Raw genomic sequence first — 26,515 nt, 5'->3', positions numbered from 1 at the left:
TTCCTAAGGGCCCCTCTACTTCCTAAGGGCCCCTCTACTTCCCAAGGGCCCCTCTACTTCCTAAGGGCCCCTCTACTTCCTAAGGGCCCCTCTACATCCTAAGGGCCCCTCTACTTCCTAAGGGCCCCTCTACTTCCTAAGGGCCCCTCTACTTCCTAAGGGCCCCTCTACTTCCTAAGGGCCCCTCTACTTCCTAAGGGCCCCTCTACTTCCTAAGGGCCCCTCTACATCCTAAGGGCCCCTCTACTTCCTAAGGGCCCCTCTACATCCTAAGGGCCCCTCTACTTCCTAAGGGCCCCTCTACTTCCTAAGGGCCCCTCTACTTCCTAAGAGCCCCTCTACTTCCTAAGGGCCCCTCTACATCCTAAGGGCCCCTCTACTTCCTAAGGGCCCCTCTACTTCCTAAGGGCCCCTCTACTTCCTAAGCCCGCCCCTGGTGGAAGAAACAGAGGCTTCTCTCCTAAAAGCCTTTGTTGATCGTTGTGATCACGTCTCTGATAAAAGTCAAGTGTACCTGGGGTACTTTGTTTTCCCACCGTGGGACCGCCAGCAGAATTACAACTAGACACACGTCTACTGGGAGGAAGAGGAATATGTGGGGTTTGTTTTTGTCGATATTGTTGTTATTTTTCCCTTTCAATCTCTTCGGAGACGCAGGGGTTTTAGTTGATATTAGGAGGTACTGATTGGCTGGGGAAATTGTGCCGAGCGTCCGGCGATGCCGACAGCGGCTGAAGGAGAGGATCATATTTCAAGGTGAAGAGGGTTGGTTGGCGCGGCGGGCTGCCAGCCTTTTGTTAGGTTTAATTCTGCCTCCTGTCCACTGTTGTTTGGCGGGCGGATTTGTTATTGGCACTGGGATCGGGTTTCTCTACTCTGCCTAACCTGAACACCAAGCCTCCTGAGCGGTCATGCATTTGAAAGCTGAACAAACAGACTAAAAATGCATAAATAACTGTGAGCACGTATGGGCATGTGCACATTCTTAGCATCCTCGAAGGGGGCAGAAAGGTCCCCACACACATGCACAGCACAGGTAGATAGTCAGCAACTTTTCAGCACCTTCTGAGTCCAAGTCTCATCGTACACACATTACAGACACAGAGACTTGTCTTCTCATTGTTGGTGTGACAGTACATGAAAGACCGTCTTACTGAGAGACAGCCGCGGGTCATGTGAAAGGACCGGCTGAGTGTGTGTGAAGATCGTTCCCCAGAGAGTCATGCCAAGATTGGGCTATCTTTCATAAGTCACAGTTGGTTGGCTCAGTGAACATTCTCTGGTTGAATATTTCTGATTGTGCATGCTACAGGAACACTACTTAAAACACAGTGGAATCTCTGAGTAACTCACTGAAAGCTAGAGAGAACCAGAGAGAGAGGAACCAAATATATTGGGATATGTGCCCAATATTGACAAACTTGATTAGTAGCAGAGCCAAGGAGGACCCTTCAACAACAGCAGTTGCCTATGGAAAATGGGGTATAGAATAGTGCCCCTTACCTTTGAGGTCCAGGTTGCGGGCTCCATTGGAGTGCTGGGTGACGGTGCGGGAGTCGATCTTGAGCGTGTGCACGTTGTTGGCGTCCCGGGAGACCACCACGTTGTGCCACTGGTTGTCATTGAGAGGCTTGTCCGAGTTGCCCTTCATCAGTGACGGTCCGTTGCCCAGGTCAAAGACGTAATGGACGTAACTATAAACACAGGTCGTAAGAGACTGTTAGTAAATGACTGTAGGTGTGTGTGTGTGTGTGTGTGTGTGTGTGTGTGTGTGTGTGTGTGTGTGTGTGTGTGTGTGTGTGTGTGTGTGTGTGTGTGTGTGTGTGTGTGTGTGTGTGTGTGTGTGTGTGTGTGTGTGTGTGTGTGTGTGTGTGTGTGTGTGTGTGTGTGTGTGTGTGTGTGTGTGTGTGTGTGTGACACCTCATCCATCACATTCAGTCAGTGTGACCAAACCAAAATGAAAATGTCACCCACAGAACAAAGTTCTTTGAAATAAGTGTAAACCAGAGAGAGGCAGATCTCGCCAAGCATGCTGAAGAATTTGGTGTTTGGCTCTTTTGAAAAATGTCCCTGGGTCTTTTGAAAAAAAGTTTTGTGTTTGAACAACTCCATGGAGATGCCATGCAGTCCTTTCAGTATAGTTAAGGCTGTTCAATGGAGGAGCCCGGAGTTCAAGGTGACAGGGTGAGTCAGTCCAACCCATATTATATTTAAACAGTATCCTTTCACACAGCCTCCAGCAGTAGATGACCCTACCTCACATTCAGTAATATACAGCTTCTCAGAAAATATATACTTTGAAATGTAAATAAGTCATTTTTCCTCTGAGACACTCTGAAAGAAACGTTTCCCTCCTGTTTGCCCCGAGGCGGACATGGTGGCATAGCTTGTTCATGCGCAAAATGATTCGCTTTTGTGTCGCCTGGTAATGACTGGTTTGCCTGAGCAATGTTTATCAAATGTGTTTACTCCTTTTGCCTTGTCTTTGTGTGTGCTGGAAGAGAAGTTTGGGCTCCTTTGTGTCGTAACAATGCCAGGCGTGGAGGAAGAGGTGAAGGGAGATAGATACATGCAACACAACGAGGACTTTTCATACATGCCGTAAGACTGGATGAATAGGCTGGCGACAGCAGGGAATCTAACGCACCAATCAGAGCAGTGCTATTTCAGGGTTCCTTTTCTTCAAAGCCTTCATTCAGAGTTTGAACAAGTAAATTACAATTTTAAGGCCAATTAAATAGCTTTCGTTCAGTCTGTTTACATTATGGGGTATACGGATTGTGTGTACAGCTGGATGGGCGTCTGGTCTTTACAATGAATGAAAGTGTAATATTTCCTCCCCATAATCATAGCCTGTTCTGTCCATTCATGGAGCTATAAACCAAAGTGATTATTACCGCTCCCTGAGAAATAGAGGGAACTGCCTCCAACCAGCTCTGATTCACAGTACCGTATTACCCAAACTCCCTGCTCTATCTTAGTGGAACGGATGTAGGACTTTATCATTTTCACCTCATCTACATCTTACAATATTTTCACGCAATTAATAGTTTTATTCTTTATTGTGGGATTAAGATGTGCCACACTTGGAATGGTAGGCCATGTGTGAAGAATGATCGAAACTTCACCACATTTCATGTTTCAGGGTAACCTCATGTCATGTCCTTATCAGTAAGGACCAATCAGAGGTCCAGACTCACCCTTTGACCAGCTCCACGACGATGAAGTCGCTGCCGTCCCCCGAGTTGAAGAGCAACAGGCCGTCCGACGTGGTGGTCTTAAACTGGAAGAAGAGGTGCATGGAGGCGTAGGCCTGCAAAGTAGCCAACGCCAGGTAGCTCGCTTTCGTTCGAAACGTCACCGGATCGGCGATGATGTGGCGCATGCCGAAGCGAGCGTTGAGTTCACAGTAGGAGATGTCGCCGTTCTTGCACTGGTCCAGGTAGGGCACGCCGTTGACCGTCAGGCCCTGGAGGTGACCGATGAAGTTGGAGGGCACCACGGAGATGAAGCGGCGCTCTGTCATGATGCCTGTCTCAATGTTGTGGAACTCCAGACGGGTGTGGGCGCCTGTCATTTGGCCTGGAGGGTGAAAGAGGACAGGGGAATATGTTGGGATTATAGGCCTGAGTTCCTCCTCATTTTCCTAACCATGTGGCCTGATCAGGACAAGCTTTAGGCCCAGGTAATGATATGTATACGGATGGAATATGTGGGTTACATGCTCTGATGATGTTATCGCTTCCTAGTAACGAGCAGTAATGAGCTTGGCCAAGCGGCTTATTACAAATAACCCCGTCCTAAACATGGTCAGCCCCAGAGGACTCCTCGGGGCGGTTTGTGACCACCACAAACCGGTTCAAACTGACACTGGCAACTTAAGGAATAACTTCACAGGGTCATTTTTAGCCCCATGCCTAATCATATCCCCTCTCTCTTGCATTCCTCTCACCTCTCACCCCCTTCATCCCTCCATTCTACCCAACAGGGGGTAGTGGCAGACAGTGGAGAGTGGACACTGACCTTCTACCGTCACATTGTCCACAGAGAGTTGGAGGTTCTTTCCTCTGCGTACCACTTTCACCGTGTGCCACTCGTTGTCGTTGAGCTTTTGGCCGGCGAAGACCGTCTCGGGACCTTTACCTGGAGGGAGAGAGCTAGAGTCACCTACCCATCAGAAAGGGTGTGGCACACTGTAGCAGCCACTCTCAGCGACTCAAGTCCTCAGAGGAGATACTGTACACGGCTTACGGAGATAACCTGCACAAACACACACACTTTTCACACAAATAAAAAATGTGCTACAGTACACACACACACACACACACACCACACACACACACACACACACACACACACACACACACACACACACACACACACACACACACACACACACACACACACACACACACACACACACACACACACACACACACACACACACACACACACACACACACACACAGAAATACATGTACAGAGTAGTATTGTACTAGAAGTCATGTCTGTCATGTCTGTCATGTCTGTCATGTCTGTCATGTCTGTGATGTCTGTCATGTCTGTGATGTCTGTCATGTCTTCCATGTCTGTCATGTCTGTCATGTCTTCCATGTATGTCATGTCTTCCATGTCTGTCACATAAAAACCTCTAACCCAGGAAGAAAGACACATAAACAGACAACCCAGAATCATACAGGAACAGCAGGATACCATCAAAGACAAAGCTGGAGGGAAGCGTCGGTGTTGCAGTTATTGAACAAGCCTATCATGGTAAAGTGAGGATATGGTCGTGGACAGCAGAGATGAGAGGTAGAACTATTTATAGCTATGGCCTGTAAGACTAGTGGAGCTGTGTAATTGCCATATGAGTCTTTGCCAGACTGAGTAGAGTAAGTGTAGATCAGACTGAGGATGAGGTGGCTCCCCTCATCTCACTTCCCCTCTAGTATAATACTATTCAATCTGCCTCTCCTCTCCTCTCCTCTCCTCTCCTCTCCTCTCCTCTCCTCTCCTCTCCTCTCCTCTCGCCACTGTCTCGCCTCCACTGCCACAGGAGTTGTCAGTTTGACGCACCAACATATGTCGGTGGGAGAAATTATTATTAAAGATGTATTTACTGTAGTGACTTCTTTCCTCTCTCTCTCTTATAGTTTTTCCAATGACACGGACCAATTATATCAAGTGTAGCAGGGAATGAGTGAGCGAGTGACAGAGTAAAATAGTGACGGTTATCGATGAAGTCAGCAGAACTGAATCGGCCTGTCCTTGAGGTGTATTATGCTTATTATGTTTTGAATGAGCGATGTCATGACGACGGCTAATTGTGCTAGCGCTAACAGTTGCCGCGAAGGGCTCTATGTTTACACATTCAAGGCAGGATAATTCCTTTCACTAAAAGGGCAAATACATGAAAAACTAACCAACGGGAAGAGGAAATTAAATAATTAGACTACGCAATACAGTAGCACAGCCTAAGAGGCTGAAACAAAAGGTTAACCCTGACGACGGGCAACTCGCAGTATTTCATGATGGCAATCACCGAGGCAAAGAGAACAGTGATTAGTAGGGAAAATAATGGGTCTGTAAACAAAGTCATAATGAGGGATTCTTCCACTCCACTGCCTGGTGGAACCAACCCAAATAGTACAGTGCCCCGAGGAAGCCAGTCACTTCCATTGAAGACCTACTGCAGGCTACTGTACGATATCCTGACTACCACTGTGCAACAACTGGTTAAAGGGCACATTTGGTTGGAAAACAACACATCAAGCAGTGGCCATCCAACACTGTTAAGACCTGATGTTTTGTTTATGCAAAAGAAGAAAATCCAATATTACAAATCTGTCTGTTTATTTTTGCGACTGGCGATGCGTGGTGGCTGCAGGTGCCTGGTGGATAATGGAGTGTGGCTTGGTGGAATGAGATTGTCCCCCCCAGTTGTGTGTGAAATGATTTAGTTTTGAGGGAAAAAAGGGTTTTATCAATTGATAGCCCATATGTGCAAACACACACGACACGCGCATACACGCACACATACACATACACACACACACACACACACACACACACACACACACACACACACACACACACACACACACACACACACACACACACACACACACACACACACACACACACACACACACACACACACACACACACACACACAAACAGGATAACCGTTTTCACATTAACTGTTGTTACCTTTCTCCCTGGCTTTTTGTCTGAAGCCACGGAATTGGATAGAGAGACGTTTAATCACACTATTTGAAAAGTAAATATGTGGCAAAGTCCCCTACTGCAGAGAGAGAGAACAGGAGAACGAGTTTAAGATAAACTGAGAGAGAGAGAGAGACAGAGAGAGAGAGAGAGAGAGAGAGAGAGAGAGAACGAATGGACAATAGATTTTGATGTACCACTGGAACACTTTCGGAGCCTGCAGAGCATAATTCATGGAAAATTGTTCCTCTGGGATATGTGCTATTTATCTGCCCCAGCCACAAGAGTCCAGAAGGGGATAACTCTAAGAGCACAAGAGGCCTGAAGAGAGCATGGGGGATAACTCTAAGGGCACAAGAGGCCTGAAGAGAGCATGAGGGATAACTCTAAGAGCACAAGAGGCCTGAAGAGAGCATGAGGGATAACTCTAAGAGCACAAGATGCCTGAAGAGAGCATGAGGGATAACTCTAAGAGCACAAGAGGCCTGAAGAGAGCATGAGGGATAACGAAGAGCACAAGAGGCCTGAAGAGAGCATGAGGGATAACTCTAAGAGCACAAGAGGCCTGAAGAGAGCATGATGGATAACTCTAAGAGCACAAGAGGCCTGAAGAGAGCATGAGGGATAACTCTAAGAGCACAAGAGGCCTGAAGAGAGCATGAGGGATAACTCTAAGAGCACAAGAGGCCTGAAGAGAGCATGAGGGATAACTCTAAGAGCACAAGAGGCCTGAAGAGAGCATGAGGGATAACTCTAAGAGCACAAGAGGCCTGAAGAGAGCATGAGGGATAACTCTAAGAGCACAAGAGGCCTGAAGAGAGCATGAGGGATAACTCTAAGAGCACAAGAGGCCTGAAGAGAGCATGAGGGATAACTCTAAGAGCACAAGAGGCCTGAAGAGAGCATGGGGGATAACTCTAAGGGCACAAGAGGCCTGAAGAGAGCATGGGGGATAACACTAAGGAGCACAGAGGACACATCAGGCCAAAACAGCAGACCATAACAATGAAGGTCTCATCGTGCCTGCTACCCTGAGAGAACACCAGAAAGAGGTTTGGGGGCAGATAACAATGAAATGGGTCATATTAGCTTGAAGCTAATACACAGTAACCCCACTGTAGCTAGCTAGTAGCTAATGGGTTATCAAATGCCCCATTACCTTGGAGCTAATTTTCTGTAAAAGCATGCAGCACTACTGCAGCTAGCTAGCAGCTAATGGGTACTTCAATCCCCATAATGCTATGGCTCTACCACATGCTACTTACCCAACTGACAGGCTGATTGGGTTAAACTAGCTAGCTAGCTAATAGCTAATGGGCACTTCAATCCACATATTGCTTTTGCTCTACTACCTGTACACCTAACTGGCAGGCTGCTTAATGCTGACGTTTGACCATCTTCTAATGCCCAGGTAATGAAGACAGCAAACAGGCTAGGGGAGAGGGCTTAGGGCTAAATGAGGATGTAAACCTCATTGCTGCCGTGTCAGCCAGCCTCACTCATCTCCATAGAAACAAGACAAATCATTAATAAGAGCAGCGGCATTAAAATGGAATTAATTTTAAGAGCGAATCCACTTTCTCTTTCTCTCGCTCTCCTTTTGTCACTGAGATCAATGGGAGAATGACCTCTGATCATATAAACAGAGGAGGACATTCTCTCACTTGTTCTCTCGTTCATTCTCTGTTATCTCACATGACTTCTCTATCTATCTCACACTCCATCACTCCCTCCCCCATGTTGTCTGTCCTCAAGGTGGACGGTATAAAGTTTGGTGTTTTGGTCGGTATTGGAAGCTCCTGTTTGTCTGGTTTAATGTGGATGTCATTTTCTGTGTGGAGGACCCGTCAGCAGGATGGATGAGATGTGTTACATTCATAAGCTTTTTCCCAATTAACAATAGTCAATTAATCAATTATCAAAGTATTTCTATGTAAATACCATTGATTAATGCACCCATTTAATCAGTGTCTATTTATTGCAGTGCAGTGCATCATTCCCACAAGTTAACTCAGGGTTAAGAAACTTGCAAGGAGAAGTAAAGCTCTCCATTTTGGCTTGACCACTAGGGTACGGAGAGATGGGTGTACTTTGACCATTTATCAGCCACAACACCTTTGAAACAGTGGAACTGAGAGTCTCTACACAGATCTTCCCGAACCAACATCTCCTCTAAGTCTCAGTCTCGTCTCCCAAGAGATGAGATGAGAAACTAGGCTGTTGCGTGGCATGGCCGCTGCGAATCACTCACAGGCGGCACCATGGCATCGTTAACCGAGAGGAATCCTGACATGGCTGGGAGTCTAAATGGGCCGCAGCAAAGCATTGTGGGCCGCCTCGGGGAGCAACAGCCTGTCTCCAAGAGAAAGAGAGTTCAGGACCTATCAGCGCTGCAAGAAGACAGGGTCACACCCTCAGGGGCCGATAGTGTCACTATTACTACGCCACAAGCACGGCATGACTCCTTGGGGTGAGAGTCAAATGTGTTCCATGGGGTCGCTGAAGCATGTGTAAATCATGGAGCCGAAGGTCATAGGACACTGCAGTGGATGTAAGTCTGTGTCACTGAGTCAAGGGTTTGGGATTATGTTTAGCCATTAAGACGCTGTCTACTGCTTTGCATGGCAGAGACTCCATGGTTTGAGGCAGTTCTGAAGCTATTTTGTTTTCATGTATGGTTTTTATACCGCACAGGCAATAAGACTGTCAATGATAACTTTTGAAATGTGATTCATACATTTGTTTAAAGGGTTGCATGAACATAGGAGTCATTTTGGTTTTCATTTTCCCAATCTGTTTCCACTGCTTAACAAAGCATCTACAGGTCATGCGTCTTCCTAATTGCCTATTTCATCCTTTCAAACTCTCACCTTTATAGTTCGTAGAGTATAGCCTACAGTAGCCCAAAGAGATTGCCTGACTCAAAATTTATACAAGAGGGAATAATAATGAGGACCTAGACGGATGTTGAGGTGGCGATTCAGCAGTACAGCCACGCGTGGCCTCCCAGGGAGAGGAACAGCATTGGGCCCGCATCCACTAATTAAAATGGGCTTTAGACAAATTCTCCCTCCTCTTTTTCCTCTCCCTCTTTATTCCCTCGTTCTCCCCATTCTCAGCTCAGCAGCCCCCCTTTGAGGATGGAGGGAGGATGCCGACACTCAGGACCCGTTGCACGGTAAGTGTGTGTGTGTGTGTGTGTGTGTGTGTGTGTGTGTGTGTGTGTGTGTGTGTGTGTGTGTGTGTGTGTGTGTGTGTGTGTGTGTGTGTGTGTGTGTGTGTGTGTGTGTGTGTGTGTGTGTGGGTGGGTGGGTGGGTGTGCGAGAGAGAGAGAAAAACAAAGATGGAGAGAGAGAAAAAAAGAGAGAAAGGGAGAGAAAGAGAGAGAGACAGAAAGAGAGAAAGACAGAAACAGAAAGACAGAGAGAGAGAGAGAGAGCGAGAGAGAGAGAGAGAGAGAGAGAGAGAGAGAGAGAGAGAGAGGAGAGAGAGAGAGAGAGAGAGAGAGAGAGAGAGAGAGAGAGAGAGAGAGAGAGAGAGAGAGAAAGAGAGAAAAAGAGAGAAAGGGAGAGATAAAGAGAAAGAGAGAGAGACAGAAAGAGAGAGAGAGAGAGAGAGAGAGAGAGAGAGAGAGAGAGAGAGAGAGAGAGAGAGAGAGAGGGAGGGAGTGAAAGAGAGAGAGAAAGACAGAAACAGAAAGAGAGAGAGAGAGAGAGAGAGAGAGAGAGAGAAAGGGAGAGATAAAGAGAAAGAGGGAGAGACAGAAAGAGAGAGAGAGAGAGAGAGAGAGCGAAAGAGAGAGAGAAAGACAGAAACAGAAAGAGAGACAGAGAGAGAGAGAGAGAGAGAGAGAGAGAGGGGTGGCAGATGAGTGTAGATCCTGGATGACAGCTATGGATTTTGATCCTGTGTTTTCAGCGCAGTGTGGAAAACGACTGCTAATATCTGCTGACTGGGGATGATCCTTATAGCCAAGGCACGGTGAGGAATCAAATGATAGAGGAGGGGAGGAGAGAGACTAGCTAATGCAACTCTCCATCTATAGGTGTCTGCTTTACTCCCGAGATAGACAGGTGGAGCGTGATCAAAGAGGAGAGGAGGGTGTGTGTGTGTGTGTAGATGCAGAGTTATTTTTGATGGATCTTGTACAGTAAGATAATGGTTCCCTGCAATGTTTCCATCTGAAAATAATAACACGCTACTGCAAATATTGGACGAGAAAACACCTTAAAAAAATGAACACACATGTACCTTTTATCACGTCTCTCTCCATCTATCTCACTTTAACACACACACACACACACACACACACACACACACACACACACACACACACACACACACACACACACACACACACACACACACACACACACACACACACACACACACACACACACACACACACACACACACACAAACACACAAATACACACACACACACACACACACACGATCAGAGCTTGACCACGTAGTCCACAAACAGTGTAGATACGGAGGCCACTTTGCCACCACTGAAAAGCCACCCCAGGGACCAAGCGCCACACAGTAGACTGGGGTGCTGAGGCTAACAGGAAGCAGCTAAAGTGCCTTCAGTGACTTAAGTTATAGGTCTGTGTACTGTACTGTAGGTGTGTACATGCACTGTACCTTAGTCTGAGACTGGGTGTATGCATGCTGTGTGGACATGTGTGTGCCCACACAAACAAATACTACAGTTTACTATAGAATACTACTGTACTTACTATAGAATTCTGTAGTAAACTGTAACAAACTATACTCCCCACTGTAGTATCCCTTGATCATGTGTAGTACTTGCTATAGAATGTTGTAGTATACTGTAGAATACTATACTAAATACTACAGTAATATACACAAGAAAACACTGTCGTAAATACAGAGACAGAGATGTCTGCAAAAACACCACAGTCTGCAAAAACGCTACTTTTTAAAAACTATAGTAAATAGTATCGTATCTCATTAGCATATTACCTGCCCATTCTCTTCCCTCATATCCCAACGTGTGCCGCCCATAAATCTAGATGCCAAGTATACACCATATATTTTGTTCCCTACAGGTTATAGAAAAGCGCTGAATAAGTAAACAAAACACTTTAAAAAACAATACAGTAATTACTATAGTATGTACTGTAGTACACTTTTTTAACTACATATTTTATACTATAGTACAATGTAAATAGTACAGTACACTACAGTAAAATAAAACTACAGTGAATACTACAGTATTCATTCCATAGTATACACCATTTTTTTATGTGGGTGTCTGAGTGCCAGTCTGCTTTCTGACAGGGTAACACAGGCTGTGCCCTAAAAATGCCTTCTCTGACATTGCACGGTCTCATACTGTGTACAGAGACACTAACATGTGGTCTGTGGTTGTGAGGCCGGTTGGACGTACTGCCAAATTCTCTAAAACGATGTTGAAGGTTGCATATGGTAGAGAAACATTAAATTCTCTGGCAACACTCTGGTGGACATTCCTGCAGATAGCATACCATGTGCACGCTGCCTCAAAACTTGAGACATCTGTAGCATTGTGCTGCACAGAATTTGAGAGAAATAACATTTTTGGTCCCATAGTTCAGTTCTTGAAACATGGGACCAAAACTTTACATGCTGCATTTATATTTTGGTTCAGTATAAATAGAACGATAATTTTAATTCTATTGGGTAGACAGGGAGTGAGAGAGATGACGAGATAAGAGAATGGTAAAGTGCGAGAAAAAGGAATATAGAGAAATAGGATGACAGTGAAAGAGGAATAGAGAGAAAGCGGAATAGAGATAAAGAGGAAGAGAGAGAAAGAGGAAGAGAGAGAAAGATATAAATGCAGGAAGTGGTTACCAGGTGTCACGGATCCCTCCAGAACTGTGTCATTGCGCACACCTGATCCCCATTTCCCCGATTGTAATTGTTTAAACGTGCCCTTTGGTTTCTATTGGGCTGTCGATTATTGTTCCAACGTCCGGTCGTGTGAGTTCCTGTGCTGTGTTGTTGTGGCTTTCGTGCTGCATGTATTGGGCAGATGATTACTAGTCTCGTCCCGGTGTATTTATTCAAGGTACTTTTGATTGGGTTTCAACCCTGTGTTTTGTATACGTGTTTGTTTGGTCTTCGGTCCCTGTGCCTTTACACGTTGTAATTTGGGTAAATAAAAAAAATAAAAAATATTACGTATTCCTGCGCCTGTCTCCCGATCTCTTTATACCGACGTGACACCAGGTCCCTGGCACAGAGAGGAAGACTCAGTCAGAGATGTCGATTCAGCAATACGGCTTTCCCTACAGACTGCTCCACACCCAGGATGTGGCATGGGAAAACACTCCACAGGGTAGCTCACAGGCTCATGCGTGTGTGTGTGTGGGGTACAATTGGTTACATGCGTGTTTATGCAAGTGTGTGTGTGTGTTAGTGTGTGTGGGTGTGTAGCGTGAAGCCACCAGTCTCTGTGCCATCCCTGTGCCCCCGCTCTTCTCTGCCATCTGCTCTCTCTGGCATCCTTCCCATGTTGTTTGTGAAGGAGGAGGACCATCCCTCCATCCACTTCTGTCTTTCTCATCACTCTCTCACATAGTCATCCTGAGCAGTGCCAACTACCCCTCCCTCCCTCCCTAACCTCATGCAAGACTCTCCAATAACTGTTTTTGCTCATGACTTCTCCACAGTCTTTTGGCTTGAACACATGTGAAACTTGTGTCCTACTCTGCCTCTACGAGTATTTGTAAAAACTCCATATGTTTCTCCATACTCCATACTCCCTGATATTGTCCATATATGATCATTATGTTTGATTAGTCTATACATTGCAATGGCTTTAGACACGGCTACACTCTGCCGTACCACCTGGCCTCACGCCACTGATGTCTCATGTTCCTATGATTCTAGAGTTACTGTTTCAGCCTGTTATGGAGCAGATAGGTAACTTCAGGATGGCATCAAACCAGCTGACACAACGGGCAGGCCACACCAACTGGGGGCATAGGCAGGGCAGGCCACACCAACTGGGGGAATAAGCAGGGCAGGCCATACCAACTGGGGGCATAAGCAGGGCAGGCCACACCAACTGGGGGCATAAGCAGGGCAGGCCATACCAACTGGGGGCATAGGCAGGGCAGGCCATACCAACTGGGGGAATAAGCAGGGCAGGCCACACCAACTGGGGGAATAAGCAGGGCAGGCCATACCAACTGGGGGCATAGGCAGGGCAGGCCACACCAACTGGGGGCATAGGCAGGGCAGGCCACACCAACTGGGGGAATAAGCAGGGCAGGCCATACCAACTGGGGGCATAAGCAGGGCAGGCCATACCAACTGGGAGAATAAGCAGGGCAGGCCATACCAACTGGGAGCATAGGCAGGGCAGGCCATACCAACTGGGAGCATAGGCAGGGCATGCCACACCAACCGGGAGTATAGGCAGGGCAGGCCACACCAACTGGGAGCATAAGCAGGGCAGGCCACACCAACTGGGGGAATAAGCAGGGCAGGCCATACCAACTGGGAGCATAGGCAGGGCAGGCCATACCAACTGGGGGAATAAGCAGGGAGGCCATATCAACTGGGGGCATAGGCAGGGCAGGCCACACCAACTGGGGGAATAAGCAGGGCAGGCCATACCAACTGGGGGCATAGGCAGGGCAGGCCACACCAACTGGGGGCATAGGCAGGGCAGGCCACACCAACTGGGGGAATAAGCAGGGCAGGCCACACCAACTGGGGGAATAAGCAGGGCAGGCCATACCAACTGGGGGCATAAGCAGGGCAGGCCATACCAACTGGGAGAATAAGCAGGGCAGGCCATACCAACTGGGAGCATAGGCAGGGCAGGCCATACCAACTGGGAGCATAGGCAGGGCATGCCACACCAACCGGGAGTATAGGCAGGGCAGGCCACACCAACTGGGAGCATAAGCAGGGCAGGCCACACCAACTGGGGGAATAAGCAGGGCAGGCCATACCAACTGGGAGCATAGGCAGGGCAGGCCATACCAACTGGGGGAATAAGCAGGGGAGGCCATATCAACTGGAGGCATAAGCAGGGCAGGCCATACCAACTGGGGGAATAAGCAGGGCAGGCCATACCAACTGGGGGAATAAGCAGGGCAGGCCATACCAACTGGGGGAATAAGCAGGGCAGGCCATACCAACTGGGGGAATAAGCAGGGCAGGCCATACCAACTGGGGGCATAGGCAGGGCAGGCCACACCAACTGGGAGCATAGGCAGGGCAGGCCACACCAACTGGGGGAATAAGCAGGGCAGGCCATACCAACTGGGGGAATAAGCAGGGCAGGCCATACCAACTGGGGGCATAAGCAGGGCAGGCCATACCAACTGGGGGAATAAGCAGGGCAGGCCATACCAACTGGGGGCATAGGCAGAGCAGGCCACACCAACTGGGGGCATAAGCAGGGCAGGCCATACCAACTGGGGGAATAAGCAGGGCAGGCCATAGCAACTGGGGGCATAAGCAGGGCAGGCCATACCAACTGGGGGAATAAGCAGGGCAGGCCATACCAACTGGGGGAATAAGCAGGGCAGGCCATACCAACTGGGGGAATAAGCAGGGCAGGCCATACCAACTGGGGGAATAAGCAGGGCAGGCCATACCAACTGGGGGAATAAGCAGGGCAGGCCATACCAACTGGGGGAATAAGCAGGGCAGGCCATACCAACTGGGGGAATAAGCAGGGCAGGCCATACCAACTGGGGGCATAAGCAGGGCAGGCCATACCAACTGGGGGAATAAGCAGGGCAGGCCACACCAACTGGGGGCATAAGCAGGGCAGGCCATACCAACTGGGGGCATAAGCAGGGCAGGCCATACCAACTGGGGGTATAAGCAGGGCAGGCCATACCAACTGGGGGCATAAGCAGGGCAGGCCATACCAGCTGGGGGAATAAGCAGGGCAGGCCATACCAACTGGGGAATAAGCAGGGCAGGCCATACCAACTCGGGGAATAAGCAGGGGGGGCCACACCAACTGGACGCATAAGAAGGGCAGGCCACACCAACTGGGGGCATAAGCAGGGCAGGGTAGGACAGAGCAGATTATGGTACTACTAACAACCACCATGTGGGCATCAGTCATAGGCTATAGTAGAATGTCATGTAGTGTGTGGTTAATGATGCCAACATACACAGAGGTCAATATAGATGGACAGGCAGGAACTAACATGACTGTCAAGAGGTAAATATAGATGGACAGGCAGGAACTAACATGACTGTCAAGAGGTAAATATAGATGGACAGGCAGGAACTAACATGACTGTTAAGAGGTAAATATAGATGGACAGGCAGGAACTAACATGACTGTCAAGAGGTAAATATAGATGGACAGGCAGGAACTAACATGACTGTCAAGAGGTAAATATAGATGGACAGGCAGGAACTAACATGACTGTCAAGAGGTAAATATAGATGGACAGGCAGGAACTAACATGACTGTTAAGAGGTAAATATAGATGGACAGGCAGGAACTAACATGACTGTTAAGAGGTAAATATAGATGGACAGGCAGGAACTAACATGACTGTTAAGAGGTAAATATAGATGGACAGGCAGGAACTAACATGACTGTTAAGAGGTAAATATAGATGGACAGGCAGGAACTAACATGACTGTTAAGAGGTAAATATAGATGGACAGGCAGGAACTAACATGACTGTTAAGAGGTAAATATAGATGGACAGGCAGGAACTAACATGACTGTTAAGAGGTAAATATAGATGGAAAGGCAGGAACTAACATGACTGTTAAGAGGTAAATATAGATGGACAGGCAGGAACTAACATGACTGTTAAGAGGTAAATATAGATGGACAGGCAGGAACTAACATGACTGTTAAGAGGTAAATATAGATGGACAGGCAGGAACTAACATGACTGTTAAGAGGTAAATATAGATGGACAGGCAGGAACTAACATGACTGTTAAGAGGTAAATATAGATGGACAGGCAGGAACTAACATGACTGTTAAGAGGTAAATATAGATGGACAGGCAGGAACTAACATGACTGTTAAGAGGTAAATATAGATGGAAAGGCAGGAACTAACATGACCGTTAAGAGGTAAATATAGATGGACAGACAGGAACTAACATGACTGTTAAGAGGTAAATATAGATGGAAAGGCAGGAACTAACATGACTGTTAAGAGGTAAATATAGATGGACAGGCAGGAACTAACATGACTGTTAAGAGGTAAATATAGATGGACAGGCAGGAACTAACATGACTGTTAAGAGGTAAATATAGATGGACAGGCAGGAACTAACATGACTGTTAAGAGGTAAATATAGATGGACAGGCAGGAACTAACATGACTGTTAAGCATGCAGACATGTGCATGTCACTCCTTCAGTCCAGTCCTGTGTGTGTGAGTCCAGACACGTGCATGTATACAGACGCACACACACAGTTCCCCTTCTCCACACACACACACACACACACACACACACACACACACACACACACACACACACACACACACACACACACACACACACACACACACACACACACACACACACACACACACACACACACACACACACACACACACACACACACACACCCTCCCTCTATGTGTCCAGTCCCGGCGAGATAATCATGGCCATTGATGTCATAGGTTAATGGCTGTTTGTTCCACAACAACCTTCACAGTTGATTACTCATCCCCTGTTCAGACAGCAGGAGGAAAGGCTGGGCTGGCACACTGGAGCCCTGCTAGTTCTTCTACACTACACTGTTGTCTGTTAAACCAGGGCTATTACACAAGCCTCAGTGCTAACAGCTAACATCTCACAGCAATGCATTACAATGTATTTTTGACAAGCTAATTCCTGGAGTAAATACTGTACTGAAATAGGAAGTGTACAGTGTTTTCTAGTGTGAGAGAGAGAGAGAGAGAGAGAGAGAGAGAGAGAGAGAGAGAGAGAGAGAGAGAGAGAGGGAGGGATGGAGAGATAGTGGGAGAGAGAGATAGAGGGAGGGAGAGATAGAGGGAGATGGAGAGATAGTGAGAGAGGGAGAGAGAGAGGGAGAGGGAGGGAGAGAGTGGGGGAGAGAGAGATAGAGAGAGAGACAGTGTGTCACATACAGAAGACAGAAAGGTGGTGGTGGAGAGGGACAAGGAGAGATATGGGAGAGAGAGAGAGAGAGCGGAAGAGAGAGAGAGAGCGGGAGAGAGGGACATGACTGACTCAACCTACATATAAAGAACTACCTAGCTAATGGAAGTAAATCTGCACACCGACATCATTATCCAAATGTCCATTGGTGTCATTCATCAAAATATATACATCTTTTAGATTTGAATGCTGTACAGGATATTCAGATATTGATTTTTTATTATTATTGTTCTACTACAGTATGTAAATTCTTTCTTTGAGATACAAATGTTTTCCATTGAAACCGCTACACTTTCAGTATTCATCTAACCTATTTCCATACCATATAGCTCAAATGACTGCATGCATACTGTAGCCATTTCTTTTTGTACAGGCCTCAAATTGAATTCATGGAGGTAGCAGGGCTGTGCAACTAACAGCTTATTTAAAGACCCTGGGAACATTTTCATGATTCATGACCATGAACTGTGTTATTAACCTACCTCATTGACTTTCAGATTGTGGAGTGGCTCGGTTAGAAATGAACCCCAGCACCATTTCAATTGGAAACCATTCCTGGTATAGCATGCTGTACTTGTAAATAAGCCCTATTCCAGTGAATACGGTGCTAGCCATTTAACATGGTCCATATTGTTTTGTAGGGGACAATAAAAACGCTATTGATTTGTTTCATCATCTGGTGAATAACATTTGTTAAGAGGGTGATTGAGATTCTATGATGTGCAATGGACAGACCCGTCTGGGCATGTCTCTCTCCATGTTTCAGGACAACATCAATGGACAGACCCGTCTGGGCATGTCTCTCTCCATGTTTCAGGACAACATCAATGGACAGACCCGTCTGGGCATGTCTCTCTCCATGTTTCAGGACAACATCAATGGACAGACCCGTCTGGGCATGTCTCTCTCCATGTTTCAGGACAACAGCAATGGACAGACCCGTCTGGGCATGTCTCTCTCCATGTTTCAGGACAACATCAATGGACAGACCCGTCTGGGCATGTCTCTCTCCATGTTTCAGGACAACATCAATGGACAGACCCGTCTGGGCATGTCTCTCTCCATGTTTCAGGACAACAGCAATGGACAGACCCGTCTGGGCATGTCTCTCTCCATGTTTCAGGACAACATCAATGGACAGACCCGTCTGGGCATGTCTCTCTCCATGTTTCAGGACAACAGCAATGGACAGACCCGTCTGGGCATGTCTCTCTCCATGTTTCAGGACAACATCAATGGGCAGACCCGTCTGGGCATGTCTCTCTCCATGTTTCAGGACAACAGCAATGGACAGACCCGTCTGGGCATGTCTCTCTCCATGTTTCAGGACAACATCAATGGACAGACCCGTCTGGGCATGTCTCTCTCCATGTTTCAGGACAACAGCAATGGACAGACCCGTCTGGGCATGTCTCTCTCCATGTTTCAGGACAACATCAATGGACAGACCCGTCTGGGCATGTCTCTCTCCATGTTTCAGGACAACAGCAATGGACAGACCCGTCTGGGCATGTCTCTCTCCATGTTTCAGGACAACATCAATGGACAGACCCGTCTGGGCATGTCTCTCTCCATGTTTCAGGACAACATCAATGGACAGACCCGTCTGGGCATGTCTCTCTCCATGTTTCAGGACAACAGCAATGGACAGACCCGTCTGGGCATGTCTCTCTCCATGTTTCAGGACAACAGCAATGGACAGACCCGTCTGGGCATGTCTCTCTCCATGTTTCAGGACAACAGCAATGGACAGACCCGTCTGGGCATGTCTCTCTCCATGTTTCAGGACAACAGCAATGGACAGACCCGTCTGGGCATGTCTCTCTCCATGTTTCAGGACAACAGCAATGGACAGACCCGTCTGGGCATGTCTCTCTCCATGTTTCAGGACAACATCAATGGACAGACCCGTCTGGGCATGTCTCTCTCCATGTTTCAGGACAACAGCAATGGACAGACCCGTCTGGGCATGTCTCTCTCCATGTTTCAGGACAACAGCAATGGACAGACTTTGTCTGGGCATATACTGCTCCATGTTTCAGGACAACAGCAATGGACAGACCCGTCTGGGCATGTCTCTCTCCATGTTTCAGGACAACAGCAATGGACAGACCCGTCTGGGCATGTCTCTCTCCATGTTTCAGGACAACAGCAATGGACAGACAGTCTGGGCATGTCTCTCTCCATGTTTCAGGACAACATCAATGGACAGACCCGTCTGGGCATGTCTCTCTCCATGTTTCAGGACAACAGCAATGGACAGACCCGTCTGTCCATTCCAATGGACAGACCTCGTCTCATGTCTCTCTCCATGTTTCAGGACAACAGCAATGGACAGACCCGTCTGGGCATGTCTCTCTCCATGTTTCAGGACAACAGCAATGGACAGACCCGTCTGGGCATGTCTCTCTCCATGTTTCAGGACAACAGCAATGGACAGACCCGTCTGGGCATGTCTCTCTCCATGTTTCAGGACAACATCAATGGACAGACCCGTCTGGGCATCTCTCTCCATGTTTCAGGACAACAGCAATGGACAGACCCGTCTGGGCATGTCTCTCTCCATGTTTCAGGACAACAGCAATGGACAGACCAGTCTGGGCATGTCTCTCTCCATGTTTCAGGACAACAGCAATGGACAGACCCGTCTGGGCATGTCTCTCTCCATGTTTCAGGACAACAGCAATGGACAGACCCAGAGTGTGACTCCCTGGGCATGTATCCTCTCCATGTTTCAGGACAACATCAATGGACAGACCCGTCTGGGCATGTCTCTCTCCATGTTTCAGGACAACATCAATGGACAGATGTGTGGTGCCCCGTCTGGGCATGTCTCTCTCCATGTTTCAGGACAACAGCAATGGACAGACCCGTCTGGGCATGTCTCTCTCCATGTTTCAGGACAACAGCAATGGACAGACCCGTCTGGGCATGTCTCTCTCCATGTTTCAGGACAACATCAATGGACAGACCCGTCTGGGCATGTCTCTCTCCATGTTTCAGGACAACATCAATGGACAGACCCGTCTGGGCATGTCTCTCTCCATGTTTCAGGACAACAGCAATGGACAGACCCGTCTGGGCATGTCTCTCTTCCATGTTTCAGGACAACAGCAATGGACAGACCCGTCTGGGCATGTCTCTCCTCCATGTTTCAGGACAACAGCAATGGACAGACCCGTCTGGGCATGTCTCTCTCCATGTTTCAGGACAACAGCAATGGACAGACCCGTCTGGGCATGTCATCTCTCCATGTTTCAGGACAACATCAATGGACAGACCCTATCTGGGCATGTCTCTCTCCATGTTTCAGGACAACATCAATGGACAGACCCATTTCATCTGGGCATGTCTCTCTCCATGTTTCAGGACAACATCAATGGACAGACCCGTCTGGGCATGTCTCTCTCCATGTTTCAGGACAACAGCAATGGAAGGCTTTGTTGTGATATACTGCTGAAATGGTTGAGAAGTGGTTTCTATAGCATGAGATGATCACTTGGCTCTGCTTTTTTTTCTATGATGTCATATTTACTATGATATCCAAGGAGAGAGGGGCCCATCTCAGATCTAATGAAGGGTGTGTGTGCCAGCCAGTTGTAATAGCGCCAGTCTGCTAACAGCTAGCGCAACCACCGAGATGAAAGATGTGATGAACAACAGAGTGTGGTGATTAAAACACAAGAAGACAGCCAGACAAGATCCTCTCCGACTCTCACTCTGTTTTCTCATGCTCTCAATTTCTCTCTGTCCATTCCCCCTCTCTCCCCCTCTTCTCCTGTTTTGCTTTCTCTCTACCCCCCCTTTCTCTCCACCACCTCTCGCTCTACCCCATTCTCTCCCTTGCTACATACTCTCAGATCCCCATCCTCACAGAAAATACCTCTCTCTCTCTCTTTATCTCCATCTCACCCTCTTCCCTCTCATCTATTTCCATATTGAAAACAGAGCAGACCTTTTCTCATCTCTCATCTCTCCCTCTTGGGGAAAGTAGGCCACGCTGGCAGTCAGTTGAGGACACTGTCGCATCCTGCCACCAAAGCAGAACAACCCCAGCAGCCAAAACATGGCCTGATTTGCCAGGGGATACGAGGGAGGGGGATGGGAGAGACGGCCACACAGACAGAGTGTGACTCCCAGCCATGATTATCCATTATCCATGACCCTGTAGGCCAATTATCACGATAAGGGACAGAGAGGAGGGCCAGGTGGGTTGTTATCAGACTGCTTCTCTAACACCTGCACCCTCACTGTAAGGTGTGTGGTGCCTGTTCGCATGCATGATGAGACCAAATCTGTTGTTATCTAGCCGAGCAATGGAGGGAGGGGAGATGTCGAGTGGAAGAGCGATTGATACTAATAGTGAAGGATTAATCTCTCTCTCTCTTTCACCTCTCTCTCCTTCATCTAATTAATCTCCCTCTTCATCGTCCTCCCCATCTTCCTCTATCTATCATTTATTCCCTCTATGTTCCTCTTTATATCGTTTCATCTCTCTATCCTCCTCTTTCTATCGTTTCATCTCTCTATCCTCCTCTTTCTATCGTTTCATCTCTCTATCTTCCTCTTTCTATCGTTTCATCTCTCTATCTTCCTCTTTCTGTCGTTTCATCTCTCTATCTTCCTCTATCGTTTCACCTCTCTATCTTCCTCTTTCTGTCGTTTCATCTCTCTATCTTCCTCTATCTATCATGTATTCCCTATCTTCCTCTGTCTATCGTTTCATCTCTCTATCTTCCTCTATCTATTTCACCTCTCTATCTTCCTCTTTCTGTCGTTTCATCTCTCCATCTTCCTCTATCTATCATGTATTCCCTCTCTTCCTCTTTCTGTCGTTTCATCTCTCTATCTTCCTCTATCTATCATGTATTCCCTCTATCTTCCTCTTTCTATCATTTCATCTCTCTATCTTCCTCTTTCTATCGTTTCATCTCTCTATCTTCCTCTTTCTATCATTTCATCTCTCTATCCTCCTCTTTCTATCATTTCATCTCTCTATCTTCCTCTGTCTATCGTTTCATCTCTCTATCTTCCTCTATCGTTTCATCTCTCTATCTTCCTCTTTCTATCGTTTCATCTCTCTATCTTCCTCTTTCTATCATTTCATCTCTCTATCTTCCTCTATCGTTTCATCACTCTATCTTCCTCTTTCTATCGTTTCATCTCTCTACCTTCCTCTGTCTATCGGTTTCACCTCTCTATCTTCCTCTTTCTGTCGTTTCATCTCTCTATCTTCCTCTGTCTATCGTTTCATCTCTCTATCTTCCTCTTTCTATCTCTTCATCTCTCTATCTTCCTCTGTCTATCGTTTCATCTCTCTATCTTCCTCTTTCTATCTCTTCATCTCTCTATCTTCCTCTTTCTGTCGTTTCATCTCTCTATCTTCCTCTATCTATCATTTATTCCCTCTATCTTCCTCTTTCTATCGTTTCATCTCTCTATCTTCCTCTTTCTATCGTTTCACCTCTCTATCTTCCTCTATCGTTTCACCTCTCTATCTTCCTCTGTCTATCGTTTCATCTCTCTATCTTCCTCTTTCTATTGTTTCACCTCTCTATCTTCCTCTTTCTGTCGTTTCATCTCTCTATCTTCCTCTATCTATCATTTATTCCCTCTATCTTCCTCTTTCTATCGTTTCATCTCTCTATCTTCCTCTTTCTATCGTTTCACCTCTCTATCTTCCTCTATCGTTTCACCTCTCTATCTTCCTCTTTCTGTTGTTTCATCTCTCTATCTTCCTATGTCTATCGTTTCACCTCTCTATCTTCCTCTTTCTGTCGTTTCATCTCTCTATCTTCCTCTGTCTATCGTTTCACCTCTCTATCTTCCTCTTTCTATCGTTTCACCTCTCTATCTTCCTCTGTCTATCGTTTCATCTCTCTATCTTCCTCTATCGTTTCACCTCTCTATCTTCCTCTTTCTGTCGTTTCATCTCTCTATCTTCCTCTATCATTTCACCTCTCTATCTTCCTCTATCGTTTCACCTCTCTGTCTTCCTCTTTCTGTCATTTCATCTCTCTATCTTCCTCTGTCTATTCATTCATCTCTCTATCTTCCTCTTTCTATCTCTTCATCTCTCTATCTTCCTCTGTCTATTGTTTAATCTCTCTATCTTCCTCTGTCTATCGTTTCATCTCTCTATCTTCCTCTTTCTATCATTTCATCTCTCTATCTTCCTCTGTCTATCGTTTCACCTCTCTATCTTCCTCTATCTATCATTTATTCCCTCTATCTTCCTCTTTCTATCGTTTCATCTCTCTATCTTCCTCTTTCTATCATTTCATCTCTCTATCCTCCTCTTTCTATCGTTTCATCTCTCTATCTTCCTCTTTCTATCGTTTCATCTCTCTACCTTCCTCTGTCTATCGGTTTCACCTCTCTATCTTCCTCTGTCTATTGTTTTATCTCTCTATCTTCCTCTATCGTTTCATCTCTCACTTCCTCTTTCTGTCATTTCATCTCTCTATCTTCCTCTTTCTATCGTTTCATTTCTCTATCTTCCTCTGTCTATCATTTCATCTCTCTATCTTCCTCTATCGTTTCATCTCTCTATCTTCCTCTTTCTGTCATTTCATCTCTCTATCTTCGTATTTCTATCGTTTCACCTCTCTATCTTCCTCTTTCTGTCGTTTCATCTCTCTATCTTCCTCTGTCTATCGTTTCATCTCTCTATCTTTCTCTTTCTATTGTTTCACCTCTCTATCTTCCTCTTTCTGTCGTTTCATCTCTCTATCTTCCTCTGTCTATCATTTCACCTCTCTATCTTCCTCTGTCTATCGTTTCATCTCTCTATCTTCCTCTTTCTGTCGTTTCATCTCTCTATCTTCCTCTGTCTATCGTTTCACCTCTCTATCTTCCTCTTTCTATCATTTCATCTCTCTATCTTCCTCTTTCTATCGTTTCATCTCTCTATCTTCCTCTGTCTATCGTTTCACCTCTCTATCTTCCTCTTTCTGTCATTTCATCTCTCTATCTTCCTCTGTCTATCGTTTCACCTCTCTATCTTCCTCTTTCTATCATTTCATCTCTCTATCTTCCTCTTTCTATCGTTTCACCTCTCTATCTTCCTCTATCGTTTCACCTCTCTATCTTCCTCTGTCTATCGTTTCATCTCTCTATCTTCCTCTTTCTATTGTTTCACCTCTCTATCTTCCTCTGTCTATCATTTCATCTCTCTATCTTCCTCCGTCTATCGTTTCACCTCTCTATCTTCCTCTGTCTATCATTTCATCTCTCTATCTTCCTCTGTCTATCATTTCATCTCTCTATCTTCCTCCGTCTATCGTTTCATCTCTCTAACTTCCTCTGTCTATCGGTTCTTCTCTCTAACTTCCTCTGTCTATCGTTTCATCTCTCTAACTTCCTCTGTCTATCTCTTCATCTCTCTCCCCCTCTCCTGGTGGATTTAGTTGATTTGGACCACGTCACCCAGCATGCAGCAGCAGCGTTGCCCTTGGAGACCCCATCATTCTGCTACAAGAGTATGAACCCAGACAGCATCAATGTGCTGTTGCTCCTCTCATTACACCTCCCATAACAAGCCTATATTTAACCTATCTCTCTGTCAGCCTATTGGGTTGAATGGGCTGACATCTCACCATGCAAGTTGAATACTAAGAGACTAGGGGTGTATCTCAATGCTGTTAAGTTGCTTCCATTTCTTGTGTTTTCATCTCCATGATCACTGATCTGGCATGGCCTAAAATGGCCAGGCACATATGTTGTTTGTCACTTGTTTGTGTTAAAAGTATACATGGAAAGGAAGCCATGGATGAGTATTGACACACCCAAGGAGATGAGTTGTATACCATGTTACCAAGCCATTAGGGTAGTGAAAAATGGTACAACATGGGGACAGGTAAGGAATATTCTGTGGCACCATACAGGGCTAGTGGGCATGGTGGTACCACACAGGACTGGTGGGCAGGGTGGCACCATAGAGGACTGGTGGGCAGGGTGGCACCATATAGGGCTGGTGGGCAGGGTGGCACCACACAGGACTGGTGGGCAGGGTAGCACCATACAGGACTGGTGGGCAGGGTGGCACCATATAGGGCTGGTGGGCAGGGTGGCACCACACAGGACTGGTGGGCAGGGTAGCACCATACAGGGCTGGTGGGCAGGGTGGCACCACACAGGACTGGTGGGCAGGGTGGCACCATACAGGGCTGGTGGGCAGGGTGGCACCATACAGGACTGGTGGGCAGGGTAGCACCATACAGGGCTGGTGGGCAGGGTGGCACCACACAGGACTGGTGGGCAGGGTGGCACCATACAGGGCTGGTGGGCAGGGTGGCACCATACAGGACTGGTGGGCAGGGTGGCACCATACAGGGCTGGTGGGCAGGGTGGCACCATACAGGACTGGTGGGCAGGGTGGCACCATACAGGGCTGGTGGGCAGGGTGGCACCATACAGGACTGGTGGGCACGTTGGCACCATACAGGACTGGTGGGCAGGGTGGCACCATACAGGACTGGTGGGCAGGGTGGCACCATACAGGACTGGTGGGCAGGGTGGCACCATACAGGGCTGGTGGGCAGGGTGGCACCATACAGGACTGGTGGGCAGGGTGGCACCATACAGGGCTGGTGGGCAGGGTGGCACCATACAGGACTGGTGGGCAGGGTGGCACCATACAGGACTGGTGGGCAGGGTGGCACCACACAGGAGTGGTGGGCTGGGTGGCACCATGCTGGGCTGGTGGGCAGGGTGGCACCATACAGGGCTGGTGGGCAGGGTGGCACCACACAGGACTGGTGGGCAGGGTGGCACCATACAGGGCTGGTGGGCAGGGTGGCACCACACAGGACTGGTGGGCTGGGTGGCACCATGCTGGGCTGGTGGGCAGGCTGTCCTGGTGCCATAAGTCAAGGGGAGAGAGGTAAATGGAGGGAGAGATACTCCTTGGGCGTCATGACACCCTCCTTAAATTATCCTCACTTTAAGTTACACCACCACCTTTTTCTGTCTTTCTGTATGTGACACACTGTCTCTCCCTCTATCGCTCCCTCTCTCACTCTTTCTCCCTTTCTCTCCATTTCTCTCTCCCTCTCCCTCTCTTTCTCTCCCTCTCTTTCTCTCTCCCTCTCCCTCTCTTTCTCTCTCCCTCTCCCTCTATTTCTCTCTCCCTCTCCC

General features: G+C 47.3%; 2 protein-coding genes across 17 annotated transcripts in view; both read right to left on the bottom strand.

Moving 5' to 3' along the window:
• LOC118392701 (neurexin-1-like) overlaps positions 1-26,515 on the bottom strand; it is a 1,157,590-nt gene that overhangs the window by 524,795 nt on the left and 606,280 nt on the right. Inside the window, exons 12-14 of the mRNA XM_052460740.1 lie at positions 4,024-4,143; positions 3,201-3,582; positions 1,504-1,694 (exon numbers count right to left, since the gene is read on the bottom strand). Of these exons, the coding sequence (XP_052316700.1) occupies positions 1,504-1,694; positions 3,201-3,582; positions 4,024-4,143 (693 nt within the window). The remainder of the gene's footprint in view (positions 1-1,503; positions 1,695-3,200; positions 3,583-4,023; positions 4,144-26,515) is intronic.
• On the bottom strand, positions 20,818-26,447 carry LOC127906727 (uncharacterized). Of its 16 annotated transcripts, XM_052459413.1 has the most exons (5): positions 24,579-26,447; positions 24,459-24,488; positions 24,133-24,162; positions 22,131-23,253; positions 20,818-22,015 (listed from the first exon to the last, which is right to left on the bottom strand). In XM_052459413.1, exon 1 carries the CDS (start codon positions 26,242-26,244, stop codon positions 25,201-25,203), a length of 1,044 nt encoding a protein of 347 aa, XP_052315373.1. In that variant the 5' UTR covers positions 26,245-26,447; the 3' UTR covers positions 20,818-22,015; positions 22,131-23,253; positions 24,133-24,162; positions 24,459-24,488; positions 24,579-25,200. The 16 variants fall into 16 exon arrangements, with proteins under 16 accessions (XP_052315373.1, XP_052315374.1, XP_052315375.1 ...); XM_052459414.1 differs by having other exon boundaries at positions 22,131-22,691; positions 22,868-22,897; positions 23,194-26,447; XM_052459415.1 differs by having other exon boundaries at positions 22,131-22,631; positions 22,868-22,897; positions 23,194-26,447.

This window comes from Oncorhynchus keta, chromosome 13, assembly GCF_023373465.1.
Source record: "Oncorhynchus keta strain PuntledgeMale-10-30-2019 chromosome 13, Oket_V2, whole genome shotgun sequence".
Classification (NCBI taxonomy): domain Eukaryota; kingdom Metazoa; phylum Chordata; class Actinopteri; order Salmoniformes; family Salmonidae; genus Oncorhynchus; species Oncorhynchus keta.
This window is presented reverse-complemented; position numbering and strand designations above follow the sequence as displayed.

Coding starts and splice junctions, on each gene's coding strand:
- LOC127906727 (XM_052459407.1), bottom strand. CDS start 26,244: ATGGCACCAGGACAGCCTGCCCACCAGCCCAGCATGGTGCCACCCAGC.